This window comes from Protopterus annectens, chromosome 5.part0 (genome assembly GCF_019279795.1).
Source record: "Protopterus annectens isolate FY-2018-M chromosome 5.part0, PAN1.0, whole genome shotgun sequence".
NCBI lineage: Eukaryota > Metazoa > Chordata > Ceratodontiformes > Protopteridae > Protopterus > Protopterus annectens.
The window spans coordinates 1,697,233,857-1,697,252,972 of NC_056735.1; the positions used below are offsets into that span (position 1 = coordinate 1,697,233,857).

General features: G+C 43.7%; 1 protein-coding gene across 1 annotated transcript in view; it reads right to left on the bottom strand.

Moving 5' to 3' along the window:
• The window catches only part of SPAG17 (sperm associated antigen 17), a 3,638,922-nt gene that overhangs the window by 2,881,025 nt on the left and 738,781 nt on the right, over positions 1 to 19,116 (bottom strand). Inside the window, exon 7 of the mRNA XM_044071485.1 lies at positions 14,101 to 14,282. Within this exon, the coding sequence (XP_043927420.1) occupies positions 14,101 to 14,282 (182 nt within the window). The remainder of the gene's footprint in view (positions 1 to 14,100; positions 14,283 to 19,116) is intronic.

The window sequence follows — 19,116 nt, forward strand, 5'->3', positions numbered from 1 at the left end:
ATGAACAGACATGAATTAAAATTGCTGTACAGCATTAACAAAGCAGGGGAAAAAATCACTTACACCAGTTCAGTTCCCATCAAAAATGTCAGGAACTATCAATAATGTTTGTACATCCCAAAAAGAAAAGATTCTTTTATATCCAGACCCTTCTAGAAAATAAATGGAATAGTTAAATGCTTCCTCATTCAGTATTATCAAAATATTAGCAAGGTTCTAATTAACCTTACTAAGACAACTAATACATGCAAACAACACACAACAATGGCATTAACAAAATTAATAATAGTTATGAGTATCAATAGTAATAATATTTTTCATTAACATTCATTCTTACAGGCAGATGTGCCTACCCAGGGGAAAGAACAGTGCTGGGCATCACTCTGAGAGCTCTGGCAGAGGCCAGAATTCAGAAACATTACTGGGTAGGAGGATGGAGGGCAATGAGATGTGTCTATCATAAGGCCAGGTGGTGGAAACACACTTGGTTTGGCCTTTTCATAGCCCATTCTAGTCAACAGCTAGGAATAATGTTAGCATAGGGAGTTGGGGCAGGGAATTAGACAAGTTAAAAACAATATCTGTGGAGCTTCTCTCACCTGCTTTTCCAGCAGGATATCTAGCCCTTGGATCCAGCACTAAGAGATGTAAGCCTCTTTGGAGTAAGATTTCATCCAGATTGTAGACCTTCCTGTTTGTTGTGAGAGCACTGGGGATCTGCCAAGATGGGACTTAATCATACAGGCACTGGGAGCTTTATGGTCAGCCATTGGGGAAGTAAAAAAAAAAAACAAAACAAAAAGAAAAAAACATTCTTTAGAATCATAAAACATCAGATGACCAGAACAGACTATACCATGGCTCTTGTTGGAAGGGGTAATTTCTTTACACTGCTTAGCAGTCATCTAAATGGGATTTGACCCACTTTAGTTGATTAATTTCATGATGGCCAAACAATGTTTAACATTTTGAACTATGCACATATACATACATGCAATATATATGGATTACCTTTCAAATATCAAAAGACCAGAAACCTAAACATTATTTTCGCAGTTTCCCCAACAAAACCCAAATGACACATAGCCCACAAACTCAGTGTGCCAATTAACCACAGCCCATAAGGCAAACCAACATACCCAACATACTAGTCATAGGTGACTCTATAGTCAGGCACACTGATGTCCCACTCACCAGGCTAAACAAGGAGAAGATTACTGTCAGCTGCCTGTCGGGTGCCAGGATCCGTCACATAACCCACGTACTCAGGTCACTCCACAACAAGTACATATATGACTCTGTCAATGTCCATGTTGGTGTGAACGACCTGAGACGTACCACCCTGGAATACATGAAAAAAGACATGGAAGAGTTCTCCGATCTTGTAGCCCAGGCAGGTATGACCCTATCCCAGAGTAGCATCCTGCCATCACCCAGAATGATACCGCAGTACAAGAACAAAATGATTGACTTCAACAATTGGCTAACCTTCTGGTGTCATTCTAAGGGGATTCAGTATCTGTCTGCCTGGGATGACATGGTCGACAGACCACAATGCTTTTCCAGAGATGTCCTGCACCTGTCACCCCTGGGATTCCGGATACTGGCTAAGGCTCTTACGCCCCTATAGTGCCTTTTTTAGGCAAGGTTCTAATGACAAATTAACCACCGTAACAAGAACAAGCAAGCAAAAACTGAGGGTAATGCTACTCAATGCTAGAAGTCTAAATCTCAAAATGCACTCCTTAAAATGGAGAACATCGATATATGTACAGTGATTGAGACCTAATTCAAGGCTGTAGAAAGCACCCCTACATTACCAGGCTATAACTCATACCACACTTTTCAGCCATCTCACCTGGACAAGAACACCAAAGGCGGAGGTGTGTCCATATTCATTAAGGACATCCACACCTCCAGGCTAGTTATGCTGCATAATGCATCCGAGGTTATCCAAGATCAACTAACTCTGGGCAAAACTTCAATCCAAATTGTAGCTTGCTACAGATCCCCCACCATACCCCAGGATTCCCACTCCTCTTTTTTTGAAATACAGGAAAATATTAGGGTTCAACCAAACACCCTAATAATGGGCGATTTCAACTATCCCACCATTAAATGGGAAAACTACTTTTGTACCAACTCCTTCGCTCTCCGCTTTCCGGAATTCATAAATTCCAATGCCCTGGATCAACGTATCCACACCCCTACCAGGGGCAACAATATCCTAGACATAGTCATTACCAACATGAGTGACCGGTGTTCCACACCTGAAGTCAAATCCTCGTTGGTCAGACCCGGCCATAAGCTTATTATCCTAGATATCCACATCCTGCCCCCACACACCATTAAGGAAACCATGGTAAAACATTTCTCCAAAGTCAACTTCATACTTCTTAAGACAGAAGTGGTGAACTTCATGACACCCATGCAAATGGACAATACAGTTACGACTGCTGAATCCTACACAAATGTACTCTATAAGCACTTACACAAGTGCATGGATCGTACTATCCCAAACAGAACCAAGACGTTATCCTCCAAAAAAGGAAACCAGTCTGGTGGTACCCTGCCATAAACAAACTCTACAACAGAAGGAAGAAACTGTTGCAAAAGAGAGTAAAATCCCATGAGTGGAGGAGCTCCCTGGTCAGCCTCAGTAAGAAGCTGAGATCCCTTATAAGAACCTCCAAAGCTAGCTAAGAAAACAAAATCACCACTGATTCTAAGGGCAACCACAAAGCATTCTATAGCTATGTCAAGAATCTCAATGGCAACACCCAGATCTGCTCTGAGTTACAGCACAACAGCATGAAAATTACAGAACCAACTGATATTGCCAACATCCTGGCAGATAGGTTCAGTGCTAACTTTACCTCCCCTCATCCCCTAAATGGCCCATATCTCTACAGGAAGAATGAAGAGTCCCTGTAATCACATATATGCAGGTAAAATCTGCACTCTCTAAAACCAAAAACACAGCATCAATGGGACCAGAAAACATCCCAGGCTGTGTTTTACACGAAATTCAGAAAGAACTGGCTCCCCACCTAAGCACCATGTTTAAGCATAGTCTCACGTCAGGCTTTGCACCCACTGAATGGTGCACAGCAACAGTTATCCCACTCCACAAAGGGGGAACCACCACTGATCCTGGGAACTATCCTGGGAACTATCGCCCTATCAGCCTGACAAGCCTGGTCTGCAAGGCCATGGAACGTATCATCATGGAACTCATAAACAAAGACATTGGTAACCTCCAAACTCTGGACTCCACCCAGTTCGGGTTTGTAAAAGGCAGATCATGTCTTCTGAATCTGATCGACGTCTTTGAAACAATCACCAAAGCCGTAGACGAGGGTAAGGTGGTTCCGATTTCCAGAATCACATCTTCTTCTGTCCCTTTTGGTTCTTCGAGAAGGACCTCTGAGGAGCAGAGAAGCAGACTCCGATGGCAGACAACGTCTTCCCATCCTTCTCGCTCTGGACCAGTGTTTCCCGAATGGTCTTGCCAAACAAGGCAGAAACATCAAAGGAGGCATTCGCAAAGGACGCCTTAAAGGGCTCCGCGAAGTCACAATGCCGGAGCCAGGCCTGACGTCTCATGACTAGGCCCGCTCCGCTAGCTCTAGCGGCTCCCTCGGTAGCGTGGGACAAAAGCCGCATAGAAGTATTAGAGATAGACCTTAGAGTGGCCATTCGAGTGGAGTACAACTGCTTGTCCTCCGCCGACATGGACTCAGGGGGGGAAGCAGCATATTCTTTGATAAGATCCCGCTGCATCCTGATGACATGTGCCATATAGCTCAGAGACCTTACCGAGAAGGTCACTGAACTAAAAACCTGCTTCCCAAGGCGATCCATCGAGCAGGAATCCTTGCTCGGTGGATGGACCGAGGGGCTCTCCTGAGCTAGTTCCCTCTTCGTGGCTGCCACCGTCAATATGGCATCTATGGGGGGACCCTTGCTCCAGTGGGACCAGTCTGCGGGGGGGCTCAGTATCCTGTCCAGGCATTTAGGGACTGGCTCCACAGTGTCCAGCTCCTTCCACGCCCTGGTGGTAATAAGGTTCACCAGGGGGTCGGCCGCAGGGGACACCCAAGAGGTAGACGGGCCTGCTTCGAATGCCTCCAGGAACACGGACTTATCAGAGGAAGCCTTGGGGGCAGACCACCCACCTCTGATCCTAAGCATTTCCATGATGTCTCCAAAGGAGACATCCTCCAGGGGTGACCTTGGGGAGCCTTCCCCTTCATCCAAGTCTGTGTCCTCTGTTAAGGACTCGGGGGAGTCCACGTGCCTCCTCTTACACTTGTGCTTGCGAGGCACTTCCTCGGGGGGGCTGTCCGAGGAAGTCTCGCCAGCAATGTCTTGTTCCAATGGAACAACCTGGGATATCGAAGCAGGCTGTCCCTGTGGCCGGGTGATGGAAGCCTGACCCAGCAGAGAGGGAGTGCAGGGTGGAGCCGAGGCAAGGGCCGGGGGTCTGGATGCTCTCGACAGAGCCCTCTCCACTGCATCGAAGGCCGAGGGGGAGCCGCTCTCCCTGGGAGCCGAAAGTCGACTCCCACTCGGATCAGATGAAGGGATCGGAACCGGCACCGAGACCATCGGATCCGAGGGACCAGTGTGCTCCAACCTGGACGGAGCCGAAGGCACACTGAAACCCTCGGATCCAAAGCTCAGCCCACAGCTCCAAGAGGTCAGATCCGACGATGGAACTGACAAACTCGAGGGCAGGGTCAGATCCGAAGTACCCAATACTGTCGGCGCCGACCCACCCCCGGCTCTGACGCTGCCCAGCTCCGAACGCTCCGAACCGGTAAGAGGGTTGGAGAAGGAGCAATCGGAACAAAGAAAGGGGTCGAGCTCCCCCCCGAAGGGGGGGGGGCAAGAGCACTCCCATCTGCAGCTGGGCCTGGATGAACCTTCGCATCATCCGGTCCAAGTCTGCATCTGACAGGCTGTATGTGGATCTCGAAGAGGTCACCGAGGCAGGCCTGGAGTGCCGCCTCGATGACCTCGACGGAGATTGGGTCTCCTCCTCCTCAGGTCCCGGGGAGAAGCAAGGAGATCGGAGCCAAGGAGGAGGAGACCTGGAAGCCGTGGAGGGAGAAGCCTGCTTAGCCGGGAGGGCCGAAGCGGAGGCCTCGGCCCACCGCTTGTGGTGCTTCTCCCTCCGTTTCTCCCTCCTGGCCTCCCTGTCCTCCGGTGCTTTAGTGGGAGTTTGAATCCCCGCCGGGGGAAGGGGTTCAGGAGTGGCTACCACCACAGGCTGAGGAGGTGCCATGGGAGGAGTGGAGGCCAAAGCCGAATCCGGAGGCAAAAGACCCGCCAGGACAAGCTTCGACCTCCGCTCTTTTAGTGCCCTGGGGTTGAACGCTGCACAGATTGTACATCCTGATGAGAGGTGTTCAACCCCAAGGCACCGAACACACCAAGTGTGGCCATCAGCCGGAGATAGCTTATGGCCACACTCGGTGCATTTTGAAAAAATAGGATTTGGGGCCTCTGCCATACCCAAAACTAAAGTACACTACACAAGCACACAGGCCTCAAACACAAACACACACAGACACACTCTAATGACCAGCGAGGGGAGGGTGAAAACTAAACAAAATTAAACTAAATAGGAACCTAACCACTCACACAAATTAGAACTACAAGTCTGACAAAAAAGATGAAAAAAATTCACTTATCTGTTGATAAACGCTAGGAGCTCTAAAATCTAGCTACACATTCAAGCGCGGCAAACTAGATCTGGGGTCATAGGAGGTTGGCAGGGGATTATGGATGAGGGGAGGAGCTAGGAGCTCGGATCCATAGCTATGCTACAAGTTGCCGGCTCGGATCCGATATCGGATCCAAGACCCCACAGGTTGCTGACAAATTAAGTCTCTACTCCAGATCAGTTTTTTGCCTCCATTACTGCCTGCTGCACATCCTCAGTTACCAGGTGCCTAAAAGATATTAAGATCCTATTATCCCACCAGTCAGCTGAAGCTGTTTGGGGTCAGGATGTATAAAACACCCCTGTTCTTGTGTGAGTAGACCCAGACTGTAGTAAGCTTGTGGTAATTGCCCATGGCCATTTCCAAAAGAAGGGATAACTACTGTTGCATGGGCAAGAAGGAAGTCAACACAATGATTCCTTCTGAATGTTCACAATTATTATGGATATCAATAGAACGGGTAGAAAAGCATATATGAGCATTCCTGTCCAAGGAAAAGAAAAAGCATCTGTCTTCCAGGCTTTCTTGCATGGAGCCCTGGTACAGAATTTTGCCAAATGATTGTTTAGAGAGTAGGCAAAAAAGTCTACTTGAGGAACTCACCACAGATGAATCAAATCTTGGAAGACCTCCTAATCTAGTTTCAATTCATGAAGATCTGCCTTTGTCCTGCTCAAGTTTGTCTGCCACACAATTTTGCTCTGATGGAATGTAGGATGCCTGTACAGTGAGATTGTGCTGTAAAGCTATATCCCATAATGACATGGCAAGTCTGCATAGGGGATAAGACCTGGTTCCCCCTTGCTTGCTTATGTAACACATCACTGTGGTATCTGTGGTATCAAATGGTTAGTTCCTTCGCTGTGGGTTGTCCACTGTCATCTGCTCCTTGTGAAACTTAGGTGATTGATGGCTTGACACCAACTGCATCTTCCCTCGAGATCTCCACCCTAAAGCTCAGACTACAGAGAACACATGACAAATAGAAACCCACCAAGAAGAGATCCAGAACTTAAATGGCTTTACACCAGCTACAGCTATCCTAATGGTGGGTGTAGTGCTTTGGTCTTTTACTTAGCTTGGCTCACTCCTGGACCCCCAAAAACGAGGCTGTCAACCATCGAGAACAACTTGCAACTGGGAAGTAGCATTGTTAACAGTTATGAATGCAGTATCTACTGAGTCATGAATTCACTTTAAACAATTAGGTGACATGAGAAACTGAAGAAACTTAACTGTACAAAGCAGAGTTTTCCTCACAAGAAGGAACTGGAGAATAACCATTCCTCATAATTTTAGTCTAAATGCCACTATAATTTATCGGTCTGAATGCCTTGTCGCTGTGCTAAATACCTAGCTGTCAGATACGTACCCCATTGGGGTTGTTGTTTTTTTTCCTTTGGTCTTGTATTTTTATTTTGATTACTTGGAGTTCATTTTATCCAAGAAGGGAAAATATCAGTGTGGGAGGCAGATTCCCCATAAGAATTGTCACAAATAGTGTCTCTTTTGTTGGGTGCTTCCCACGACCACATGTCTTGTAGCATCTTTAAGGCATTTGTGCCTAAGACACTCAGAAGCCGTTTGTCTTTCCTGGCCATTTATCTTGAAAACCAGCAACTTAAACAGTTGGCCTAGGGTGGCATGACAGAATCCATTAACCCCAGAGACACTCCCACTAGGTAAGAAGAAGGCCAAGAAGTCTTGGCTGGATTCTTTAGCTGCCCAGTCTCCACTGGACATCCCTCTATAACCTGGTAATAGCTCTGTAGACCATTTGACATCCTAAGGATTCTTAAATTGGACGGCAAGTGTTTACTCAGGGCTTTTTTCTGCCTTGATGGCCCTGAAGCCTCCACAACGTGTTTCAGAGCCTGCTCCTTCTTGGACCTCTACCCCTTCTAAATGGTCTAGGGAACTGGATTCCTCAGATGAGAATTCATAGTCTGATGGGGGGGCCTTATCTTATTCTTCACAGATGCCTTCACCTTTGGCTTATGGTTCTGAAGAGGAGGATTCTATTAGCCCTGATTCTCCTTTTCAGGAACTGTCCTCTGGAACCACAATTGCTAGGATGATGGAATACTTTAAGTGGGATTCTTCTTAAGTGTCTGATATTCAGAGGAGATATTATGAATTGATTCAGGTGGATACTCTCAAACCTTCTTCAGTTCCTTCTGTGTTGGCTGTTTTGTTAGGCACTTTAATTGCTGCTTCTGAGTCTTCTGCACCTAAGAAACATGATAGGTTCTATAAGGTCCTGAGGACTGTCTAGTTTTATTTAAGCATATTTCTACTGATGCTGCTGTGGTGTCAGTCTCTTCTGACATACCTTCCAAGCTCTTGCCCTCTTCCAAACTTTTGCATTCTGATAAGGATAATAGGGCAACAGAGAGGACTGGTAAGGTTTATACTACTTCTACTTTGGCCTTTAGTGCTATTAATTACTAGACCCACATGACCAGATACGCTTCTGCCTTGATTGCTCAGGTTTGTCATGTTATTTCTGACCTCCCTGATTCTGAAGGCAAATCATCTGCCTTATCTATTTTAGAGTAGCGAGCCATTTGAGAAGTAAAACTTATCAAGTGTAGCTATGATGCTGCTGATGCCCCTTCCAGGGCTGTAGATTTTGGGTCTGTCACAAGGATTTATTTTTAGCTTTGTCTCCAGTCTTTGCCTGAGAACATTAAGGCCAAGTTGTTGGATGTTCCTTTGGATAATAAGCACCTTTTTGGCATTGTTGCAGCTGCTGACATGTTTAAGTCTCTTCAAGAAACAGACAAAGCCTTACAGGACCTTAAACATATTTTTTTCTCTCCTATCCCTAAGTTCCAGAGGAATTATCCTTCTAGATCTGCTTTTGTCTGCAGGCAGCCCCACCAAGTCTCCAACAGCAGGAAGGGTGGCAGGCAATCCTCCTTTGCTAAGGATTCTCAGATATCTGTGGCCCAGAAGCCTCCATTATCTGATAAGCCTGCTTCTCTTTAACAATTACCCCCACATTCAAACCAGGTTCAGCTTTCCCTTTGTCTTCCAAATTGACTTCTCATAATTTCAAACTCTTGGGTTCTTTCTATCATCTGTCAGGGTTATTTCATTGTATGGAAGTGTCTACCTCCTTTTTCAGGGATTCCTCAACCACATATAGAGCAACTTCTTCATTTCCCAAAGGTCCTAGGGTCCCTGGTGAACCAAGGTACCATTCAGCCTCTCCCCCTTCCCAAGTGACAAAGGGTTTGTATTCCAGAATGTTCCTGTTTCCTCAAAAGGAGGGCACTTGGAGACCTATTTTTATCTCTCCCTGTTCAACACCTTTCTCAAGCTTCCCTCTTTTCAGATGATTACTCTTCAAACCCTGTTTCCTCTTTTACTACCCTAGGTTTTTCTGGTGTTTCTGCATCTGAAGGATGCTTACCTCCATATCCCTATTCACTGTTTTTCAGGAAGTTTTTATGTTTCTTTGTTTCTTCCTTTCATTTTCAGTTTTCTGCCTTACCATTTGACCTCTCTACTGCATCAAGCAAAATGCCTAGCTCTTGTGATTGCTTTCTGCAGGCTCCAAGATATTCAGATTTTCCTTATCTAGATGGCCTGTTGCTTCCCACACCTTCTCCCAGTCACCTGTTACAGGATCTGGAATTCACCCTCTCTCTTCTTCAAAGTATGAGGTTCACTATCAACTTCCAAAAGTCCAACCTAACTCCGTCTCAAGATCATATGTATCTGGGATGCAGGATTCAGACAGTGCTAATGTTAGCCTCTCTTCCACCTCCAAAAGTTTTGTCATTGACAGCCTTCTTTAAGTCTCTTCTTCCTCTGACTGCCACTCCAACCAGAGTGTTTCTTTGGGCCCTGGGATTCATGACCTTTTCTATTCCAATGCTCCCTCTTGCCAGACTGCATATTCAGAAGCTTCAATGGTACCTCGTCAGTTTGGCTGCAGCATTGCTACCCTCTGAATTTCAGTGTACCTCTCCTTCCTTGTCTAAAGAAGGAATTTGAGTGGTGGATTCAACAGTTTGCTCTCAGCCTAGGCCCACCCTTTCAGCCTCCAGTCCCTTCTGAAGAACTGTTCACCAATGCCTCAAACATAGGCTGGGGGCCTTCATGTGGTCACCTAAAAGTTCAGGGTCTCTGGTCCCACCATCAGAAGTCAGACCATATCAACATCAAAGAGATGAGAGCCCTGATTCTAGTCCTTCAAGCTTTTCACCCCATATTCTCTCCAGGCCCTTTGAAGGTATACACAGACAGCACTACAGTGATGTGGTATGTCAACAAGCAGGGAGGCACAAAATCTTACCTCCTCTGCAGGACGGCTCTTTAGGCTTGGAAGTGGCTCTCAGTTATCAGTTAACTCTTCAGGCAGTATACATCCTTCAGAGCACAATCTAGTGACAGACTCTTTGAGCAAGTCCAAAACACAAGCTCACAAATGGACGCTTCACAGAGACATGTTTCTGGACATTGTCCATTGGTAGGGTATACCTCAGGTAGATCTTTTTGCCTCCCCTCTGAACAGGCAGCTCCCATTCTTCTGTTCCAGATTGACATGCCATCTGGCATGGAAGTGGACACCTTTCTTTTCCTCAGAAGGGGAATGTTTCTTTCTGCTTCCCCTCCTCTTCCTGTACTTCAAAGAGTCCTGCAGAAGATTCAGCTGAACTCCCCAAAAATCTTGCTAGTGACTCCCTTCTGGCCAAGGCAGCACTGGTTTCCCCTCATACTGCATCTGGCAAGGGATAATCACCACAGGTTACCTTACATTGGACAAGGGCTCTGTCATCCATCCTCACATGTCCACTCTTCAACTGACACTATGGGTAATAAGGTTCTGATCCCTTTCAGACACCTCTTTCTGAGGATGTGCTCAGGGTTTTACAGGGGCAAGCAAACCCTTAATGAGAAAATCTTATATGTACAAATGGGAAATATTTTTTTTGTCTGGTGCCATGATCATAAGCAGGGCCCTTTTTCAGTGGGGATCGTGTTGGTCCTCTCCTATTTTTGTGAGTTGCCCAAGTCTAGCTTGGCCTATTCTGTAAAGGTCCATTTATCAGCCATTGCTGCTCGTCTGCTCTTGAATTTTACTTTGGCTTCTCGTTTTGAGGTCAAACAATTTCTTAAAGGCATCCTGCATCTTATGCCTCCAAGGAAACCTAATTTTGTTTTGGAAATTTGACTCAGGCTCCTTTTGAGCCTGCAGATTCTGCTTCTTTGCAACATTGTACCTGGAAGATTGTCTTGTTGCTGGCTCTTACTTCTGCTTAGAGGGTTTCTGAGCTTCAGGCCCTTATGGCCATGCCTCCTTTTTTGATTTATCATAGGAACAGTTTGCCCATTTATGCTAATCCTTCTTTTATGACCAAGGTAGTAAATGAAATGTCATTGAATCAGTCAGTACAACTCCTTTTCTTTTTCTATTCTCCTCATTCTGCTAGTGAGAGGGTCTTGCATACCTTGTATTTGCACAGACAACTCAGCTACTAGTTAGATAAAACTAAGGCCATTGATAAGTCTGACCAGCTTTTTATTTCTTTTCACCCCAGGACATTGGGTTTGGCTGTTTTTAAGCAAACCATCTCCTCCTAGATATATAAGGTAATTTCTTTTTGTTATTCTTGTCATGGCAAATCTTTGTTTAAGTCTGTAAGAGCCCATTCTACTAAGACTGTTGCCTCTTCTGGTGCTTTCTTCAAGGGGTTGAACGCCAATTCCATCCTTACAGCTGCTGCTTGATATTCAGTGCCTACCTTTACTAAGCATTATAAGTTGAATATGTTTTTTAGGGCCAGAGCAGGTTCTGCCAGAACCATTTTGTATGGGTTTGTTGAGGGGTCTTCTCAGCCTTCTACTCTGTTTCTTGAGCATTTTCACTCTCACTGTGGTAAAGAACACTGCAACAGTGATATAGAAAGACATAGTACAACCCCCTCTTGTTCTGTTTTGGTTTTTTTTTTTTTTTTTTATTCTCTTCTGACTCCCATTTTTTCTTCTGCATTTTCAGAAATGCAGGAGGCCTTCTGGATGTGCATGGATTCCTTTGTCCCATGGAGACTGTTCATTACCAAAGCAATTCAGTTCTGGGTAACTGCATTAATACATCCCTTTTATGCCCTACATCCTGTGCTTGGAGCATATGTGTGACGTATGGTGCATACAAGATTATAAGGCTTTGGTATACTGAATGAGCATTGGGCTACCCTAGGTGGGATATCCCTGTAGTAAAGAATACTGCAAAAAATGAAGAGAAGGACAGCTGCTGTTATGGTAAGATTTTACACAAGTGTACTTTGCAACAATTCACAGTATTTTCTGAGGGATTGAGAAAGCTCAGTGTTCTCTCAATGAAAATTCTGGCACATTCTGGAAATAGTCTCACAGAAAGCTAATCCGTAGTCTCAGAGAATCAGAATCGTAGATAGGAAGGTTCAGATAACATGTTCTTATGTGAGTCTGACTCAGATATCTGAGGAGAAAAACTTGTGTCTGTCCCATCACATTCCTTCCCAATTCAATTTCTTGAATCTCTTCAGGAAAAGATCAATTCCTTTTTCTGTTAACAGAAACCACCTGATAAGAAGGAGAAGATTCATTTTAGTTTTTTTTTTTTACAGGAATATTTGGGCAAGAGGTTCTCCTGTTCAATTCTTGGCTGGAGTGCCTTCTGTGTGGTGCCTGCATGTCCTCCCCGTGGTCGAGTGGCCTCGAAAGACTAGCGTGAATGGGCGTGCCTTCGCTGAAGGTTGGGCATCGGGTTGGCAATTCGGCACCATAAAATCTACTGCTAATCATTAGCGGACCGGAGTTCTGCTGTGGTGACCCCTAACTGGGAAAAGCTGAAAAGACTTGATTTGGGCACAAAGAATTGATAATAGCAGCAACATCTTCCCCAAGGGTGAGCACAACATTCTGGCTTAGCAGGGGCACCTTTTCTGCCTTTGTCCTGATACCTGCAAAAGTGTCTCTTTGTTGCCACTGATGGGCTCCAATAGGTGCAGAGGGCATGGCTAACCTCCATTCCATGGTGGCTGAATGGATAGCACCATAGGGATCCAAGCGAAAAAGATGAGTATTTAGAAGAACCAGTTTTGATCACGGCAGAGTCAATCAAGTATCAGAGTTAAACTGCTAGCCTACTGTGGTGGCAAAAGCTGTTTAGTTAGTTTTTAGTCTTGTTGCTGGAAGGACTAACCATGGTACCAGTAGTTTGTTCCATGGTTAAGCCAAAAACTGTGCTTCTTTTCCAGGGAAACTAAACAGAACAAGTCAGTAAAATTTTAAAAGTAGTATAAAGTTCCCAATAAAAACATAGTAAAAAGCAATCTACTACACTTTACCACCCCCCCCAAAAAAAAAATAATTTAAACACAGTATCTCCACAGAATAAATGATTTTAGAATGTTCAAATAAACTTTTAAGTTATCAAACACAAAAGTGTGCTCCCATTTAAAAGGGCAGCAAAATCACATGACAGTCAATAAACATACATATTCCTAGAAGGTTTTTCCTGAAAGGGAACTTATTTGCCAAGCAATGGAACAGCACAACCCAACCGCCAGTCCTTAAAAACCCACAGGTGATTGCTCTCTTCAGCATCAGGAAAGCTCTGAAGGGCTTTGTGCCCAAACCTATATTATTAGTCAGCTCAGTTTGAGCTGACTAATGGTTTGGGTACGTGGAAGATGCCCTGAAGCAATAGAAGCTGGGCAGCTGTTATGTCCTTTGCAGGATATAACACATATAACTTGGGCTACTGCAGCAGTGATCAATTTGAAGAACTTCATTTCTTTTGCTACTAAACAAAGTATACAGAAATGACACAGTAGAAATATTGTTCATCCCAAATGAAAAACAAAACTATTATACCCATCTCAGGATCCTTCTTATTGTCACTAACTCCTTAACCTTAACAACTAACCATGGCTTAAACTCAGCAAAAAAACTCAACTTAAAACCAGTTGATGCTTTGTTATGTTACCAACAGGAAAATGTTTTCCTTTTCTCCTTCTGTATCCTTGTGTTGATGTGGTATTGTGTTTTGTTTTACATTCACTGCATTACTGTATTTTCAATTGTTAGCCATGAACTTCTTGTTTTCACATTATTGTACTGTTGAATGACCTTTTCCATCCCAGACTGTCGCTGAAATGGATTTATAGTGGTTCAGTTCTCCACTCTGACAAACAAACATAAATAAGGAAATAAATATATAAATCATTTTCACTGAGTGTATTTTACAAACTCTAAGACAACAAGAACTGACTATATTTATAACACACTGCGTTATATACAATGTGCCCCTGCCTCAAAATAACATGATCTACAAATCAGTACATATACAAGAAAAATATCAATTACTAACCATCATTTCATTGTTGCTCCAGTCCAGAGGAAACAATGTTTCTTGCACCACATACTGTAGTCTAGCAACATCCAACAGCTTTGATCCATGCCTCTCATTGTTCAGAATACGCTCTAAATAGCGCCAGAATAAATCCAAACTTCTCATTGATTTTTCCTTTTTTTGCTTCTCAAGCTCAGCAGCTAAAAAGAATTTAAACATACAAAGAACACATTGAATATTTCAGTATCCTGTCACAATCACAAACAAAAACTAATGGCCTCTTTATAATGTTAAAAAAAACACATGGCATAAAATGCATCTGAATTATAAATTATCTCATGCAATATGTCTTTATACTATATGCTGTAGAAAACAGAAATATGTAAATACTACACAGCAACCAACTAACTATAACAAGTCCTGAAACAACTAATCTAGCTTCCTTGTAAGAATGAAAAAATCTAACAGGGTGGTCTAACATCATGACCTATACACAGGAGCAAGAGAAAGAAATTACATTTGAATCAAAAACAAACAACACAAAATGAGGTATTTTTAGAAACTAAGCAGTTCACTAAAATTCACCTTAGAAAAGGGGAAACAGTACATGTCACTGTCATAAACAAATACCACAAACTGCTCTGGCGAATGATTCTAAGACACACACAAAAGCACATAACCCTTTTTGCCTAAGAGCCAATACAATTTATATATATATAGATAGATATATTTGGTTACCGAAGTAATGTACTCCCATTTGCTGGCACAGCCCAGTTGAATAGGATTACATAAGAAAGGAACAAAACACAATTAAAGATACATTGATATGCTAAAAACTTACATACATACATATTTAGATATGCAAGAGTATGCTACAGCATTTAATTTAAGAAGCCAAAAATCAGTTTACAATGTCAAAACATAGATAGAAAATTGATATCATGCTTAGTAAGCTTTTGGATAAGATATAGCCAGCATGAATAATGTGGCTTAAAGTAAGCAATATACCACATTATAGGGAGACAAATTAAGTTATTAGAAAAGTGTAAATAACTGCGGGAAAAAATACACTGGAGTGAAGATAAAGAAATAGAGAAGAAAAGCATGCAGAAAGCAGAAAGGGGAGGAAGTGTGCATTTAAAGTGTTTTTGATTGTATCTGCTTTATTTTCTGAAAAAAAAAATACTTGTTTTCCCACCTTTCTAAGCTAGTATAGTCCAGTTTTCAGGTTAGTGCTGAATTTAGGGCTGTGTTACAAGTTTCTGTGTTTGCCCGTACCTTATTTGGATAGAAGGAAGTTTCTCTGTTCACTGTGAGAGAGGGAGCCTTTGAGCAGCCTATCTGTCCCTGGAGGAGTGGTTTCAGCCCAGAAATTAGTAGTTTATTGGCCATTTTGAGCTAATTTCTATCCCTTTCACTTCCCTGCTATAAAACCTACATTTGCAAGGTTTTTGCACTAGTATACAGCTCAGCAAGCTCCTGCCTGGTGCGCTGCAGAGTTTTACAGTAGCAGAGAGACAAAAGAGAGACTTTGGAGTGATTAAGTATCATTTTTCTGCATTTTCTTGCTGCCTTTAGCTAATTCCACCTAAAACGCCAATTTTCTAGAGTTTCTGTGATTTAAAAAGCTTATTTCAGCTACATATTGTACTTATTTTACTGCCTACACTTTAACAAAGTCATTTTTGTATTTAAATTACCTGTTTAACTGTTGTAGGCTACACACTCAATTGTGATAGCCATTTCTGTGCATTTAAAGTGTTTTTTGATTGTATCTGCTTTACTTTCTGAAAAAAAACAAACAAAAAAAAAAAAATACTTGTTTTCCCACCTTTCTAAGCTAGTATAGTCCAGTTTTCAGGTTAGTGCTGAATTCAGGGCTGTGTTCCAAGTTTCTGTGTTTGCCCATACCTTACTTGGATAGAAGGAAGTTTCTCTGTTCACTGTGAGAGAGGGAGCTTTGAGCAGCCTATCTGCCCCTGAAGGAGTGGTTTCAGCCCAAAAATTAGTAGTTTATTGGCCGTTTTGGGCTAATTTCTATCTCTTTCATTTCCCTGCTATAAAACCCACATTTGCGCGGTTTTGCAAGCAGGGCAGTGCTGGTTAGCTAGGGTATAACTATTCCCAGCTCCACAAAGTCTACTCTTCAATTTTTCCCTTGGAACTAGACAAGCTTTCAACTTAAGCACTCAAACCATTCACTTCTCATCCTGGCACTTGCTCAAAACTCATAGCAAGCACTAATAAACCTTAGTACTAGACCCCTCTATACTGTAGAGAAGGACAAGGCTCTCTATTTGACCTTACCAGCCAATCAGTAAAACAGTTCACTGTACCTATCCAGGTATGTCCAAACGGCAGTTTCAGGTGTACTCTCTGATCCAACAGGTGAATCTGGACATTTTGAGGCAATGTTACAATTGCCTCATGTAAACAGACAACCCTCTCCTCCTTCCACCAAACACTAATACATGTGAGAGATGCAGTTATACAGCCAAACTGGAGGCTAAGCTCTCTCAATGCAAGACTGGACCAGGCAGTCAAGAGGAGAAGGGAACTACTTACATCACACCACCAGTCTCACATAGACCTATGAAACCAGCACCGGCAAAAAACACACATAAATACACGAAAACATACTCGGAGGCTCTAAATAAAAATCTGCAAAAGCAACAGAAACCTCCAAAGCAGATATCCAAGCAACCTCCAACCCCCAACACAAACCATGAAACACATACTTCACAAAACCAGTGTGCCACGCAATCACAGCCCTTAAGGCAAAATAACATACCCAACACATTAGTAATAGTTGACTCTATAGTCAGGCACACTGACATCTCACTCACTAGGCTGAACAAGGAGAAGGTTACTGTTAGCTACCTGTCGGGTGCCAGAATCCGCCACATAATGCAAGCACTCAGGTCACTCCAGAACAAGTACAAATATGACTCTGTCACTATCCATGTTGGTGTGAATGACCTGAGCCATACCTCCTTGTACTACATGAAAAGAGACATGGAGGAGCTCTCTGATCATGTAGCCCAGGCCGGTATGACCCTGACCCTGAGTAGCATCATGCCCTCACCAAGAATGATACCACGGTATAGAGAAAAAATTATCAATTTCAACAATTGGCTAAGCTTCTGGTGTCATTCAAAGGGGATCCAGTGTCTGTCAGCCTGGGATGACATGCTCGACAAGCCATTCTGCTTCGCTAGAGATGGCTTGAACCTGTCACCCTTAGGCTTTCAAATACTGGCCAAGGCTCTTGCCACCTCCATAGTGCCTTTTTTTTAGGCAAGACTCAAAAGACAAACCCACCACTGTAAATAGCACAAGTAACAAAAAACTGAGGGTAATGCTACTCAATGCCAGAAGTCTAAGCCTCAAAATGCACACACTCAAGGCATTCCTCAGTATGGAGAAAATCGATATATCTGCAGTAACAGAAACCTGGTTTAAGGCTCCAGAGAGTACCCCAGCACTACCAGGCTACAACTCATACCATACATTTCAGCCACAAAACCCAGACCGAAATACAAAAGGCAGGGGAGTATCCATATTCATCAAGGATACCCACACCTCCAGGTTAGTGGCACAGCATGATGCTTCAGAGATCATCCACGTGTAACTAACAATGGGCAAAACTGCTATTTAAATTATAGCTTGCTACCGATCATCCACCATGTCCCAGGACCCCCACTCCGTATTCCAGGAAACACTGGGAAACATAAAGATCCTACCATACACCCTGATATTGGGTGATTTCAATTACCCAAACATTAACTGGGAGAACTACTCAAGTACAAACTCCCTCGCCAAACATTTCCTAGAATTTATAAACTCAAACACCCTGGATCAACTGGTCAACACCCCCACCAGAGGTGACAACATATTGGACCTGGTCATCACCAACATGGGCGACTGGTGTTCCACACCGGAGGTCAACCCCTTGCTGGTTAGATCTGACCATAAACTAATCACTCTGGATATCCACATTCCACCACCATCCCCGGTCAAAGAAACCACGGTGAAAAACTTTTCAAAAGCAAACTTCATGTTACTTAAGACCAAGGTGGGAAGTTTTAAAGCCTCCATGCTAAAGGATAACGCTGTCCAAGCTGCAAAATCCTTTACTAATGCACTCTATGGGCACCTACAAGAATACATGGATCGTGCTAAGCCAAGCAAAACCAAGAATCACTCCTCCAAGAGATGGAAACCAGTCTGGTGGACCACTGCCATAAACAAGCTATACAATAGAAGGAGGAAACTAGTACAGAAAAGAGTAAAGTCCCAAGAAGGGAAGACATCCCTGATCAGTATCAGCAAGAAACTACATTCCCTCATAAAATCATCCAAGGCTAGCTTCGAAAGAAAAATTGCCATGAATTCCAAAGATAACCACAAGGCATTCTTTAGCTATGTCAAGAATCTAAGTGGCAATTCTCAGCTCTTCTCAGAGTTAGTGCAGAATGGCACAAAATACACTGAACCGACCGATATAGCCAACATCCTGGCAGACAGGTTCAGTGCAAACTTCATTCCCCTCTCACCCCCAAAAGGGTCCATAACTATACCAGAAGAATGTAGTGCTCCTGAAATCACAGACACTCAGGTTAAAACAGCGCTCTCCAAAGCCAAAAACACAGCATCAATGGGACCGGACAGTGTCCCAGGCTGTGTCCTACACAAGCTCAAAGATGAACTAACCCCTCACCTAAACACACTGTTTAAACTCAGCCTCTCCACAGGTTACATGCCCACAGAGTGGTGCACAGTAATGATTATTCCACTCCACTAAGGTGGAGCCACAATGGGCCCCAGGAACTATCGCCCTATAAGCCTGACTAGCTTGGTCTGCAGAGCTATGGAGTGCATCATCATGGATCTCATTACCAAAGACAATGGGAACCTCCAAACACTGGACCCTACCCAGTTCGGCTTTGTTAAGGGCAGATCATGCCTCCTAAACCTGGTGGCCTTCTTTGAGGCAGTTACTAAGGCTATAGATGAGGGAAAGGTGGTCCACAC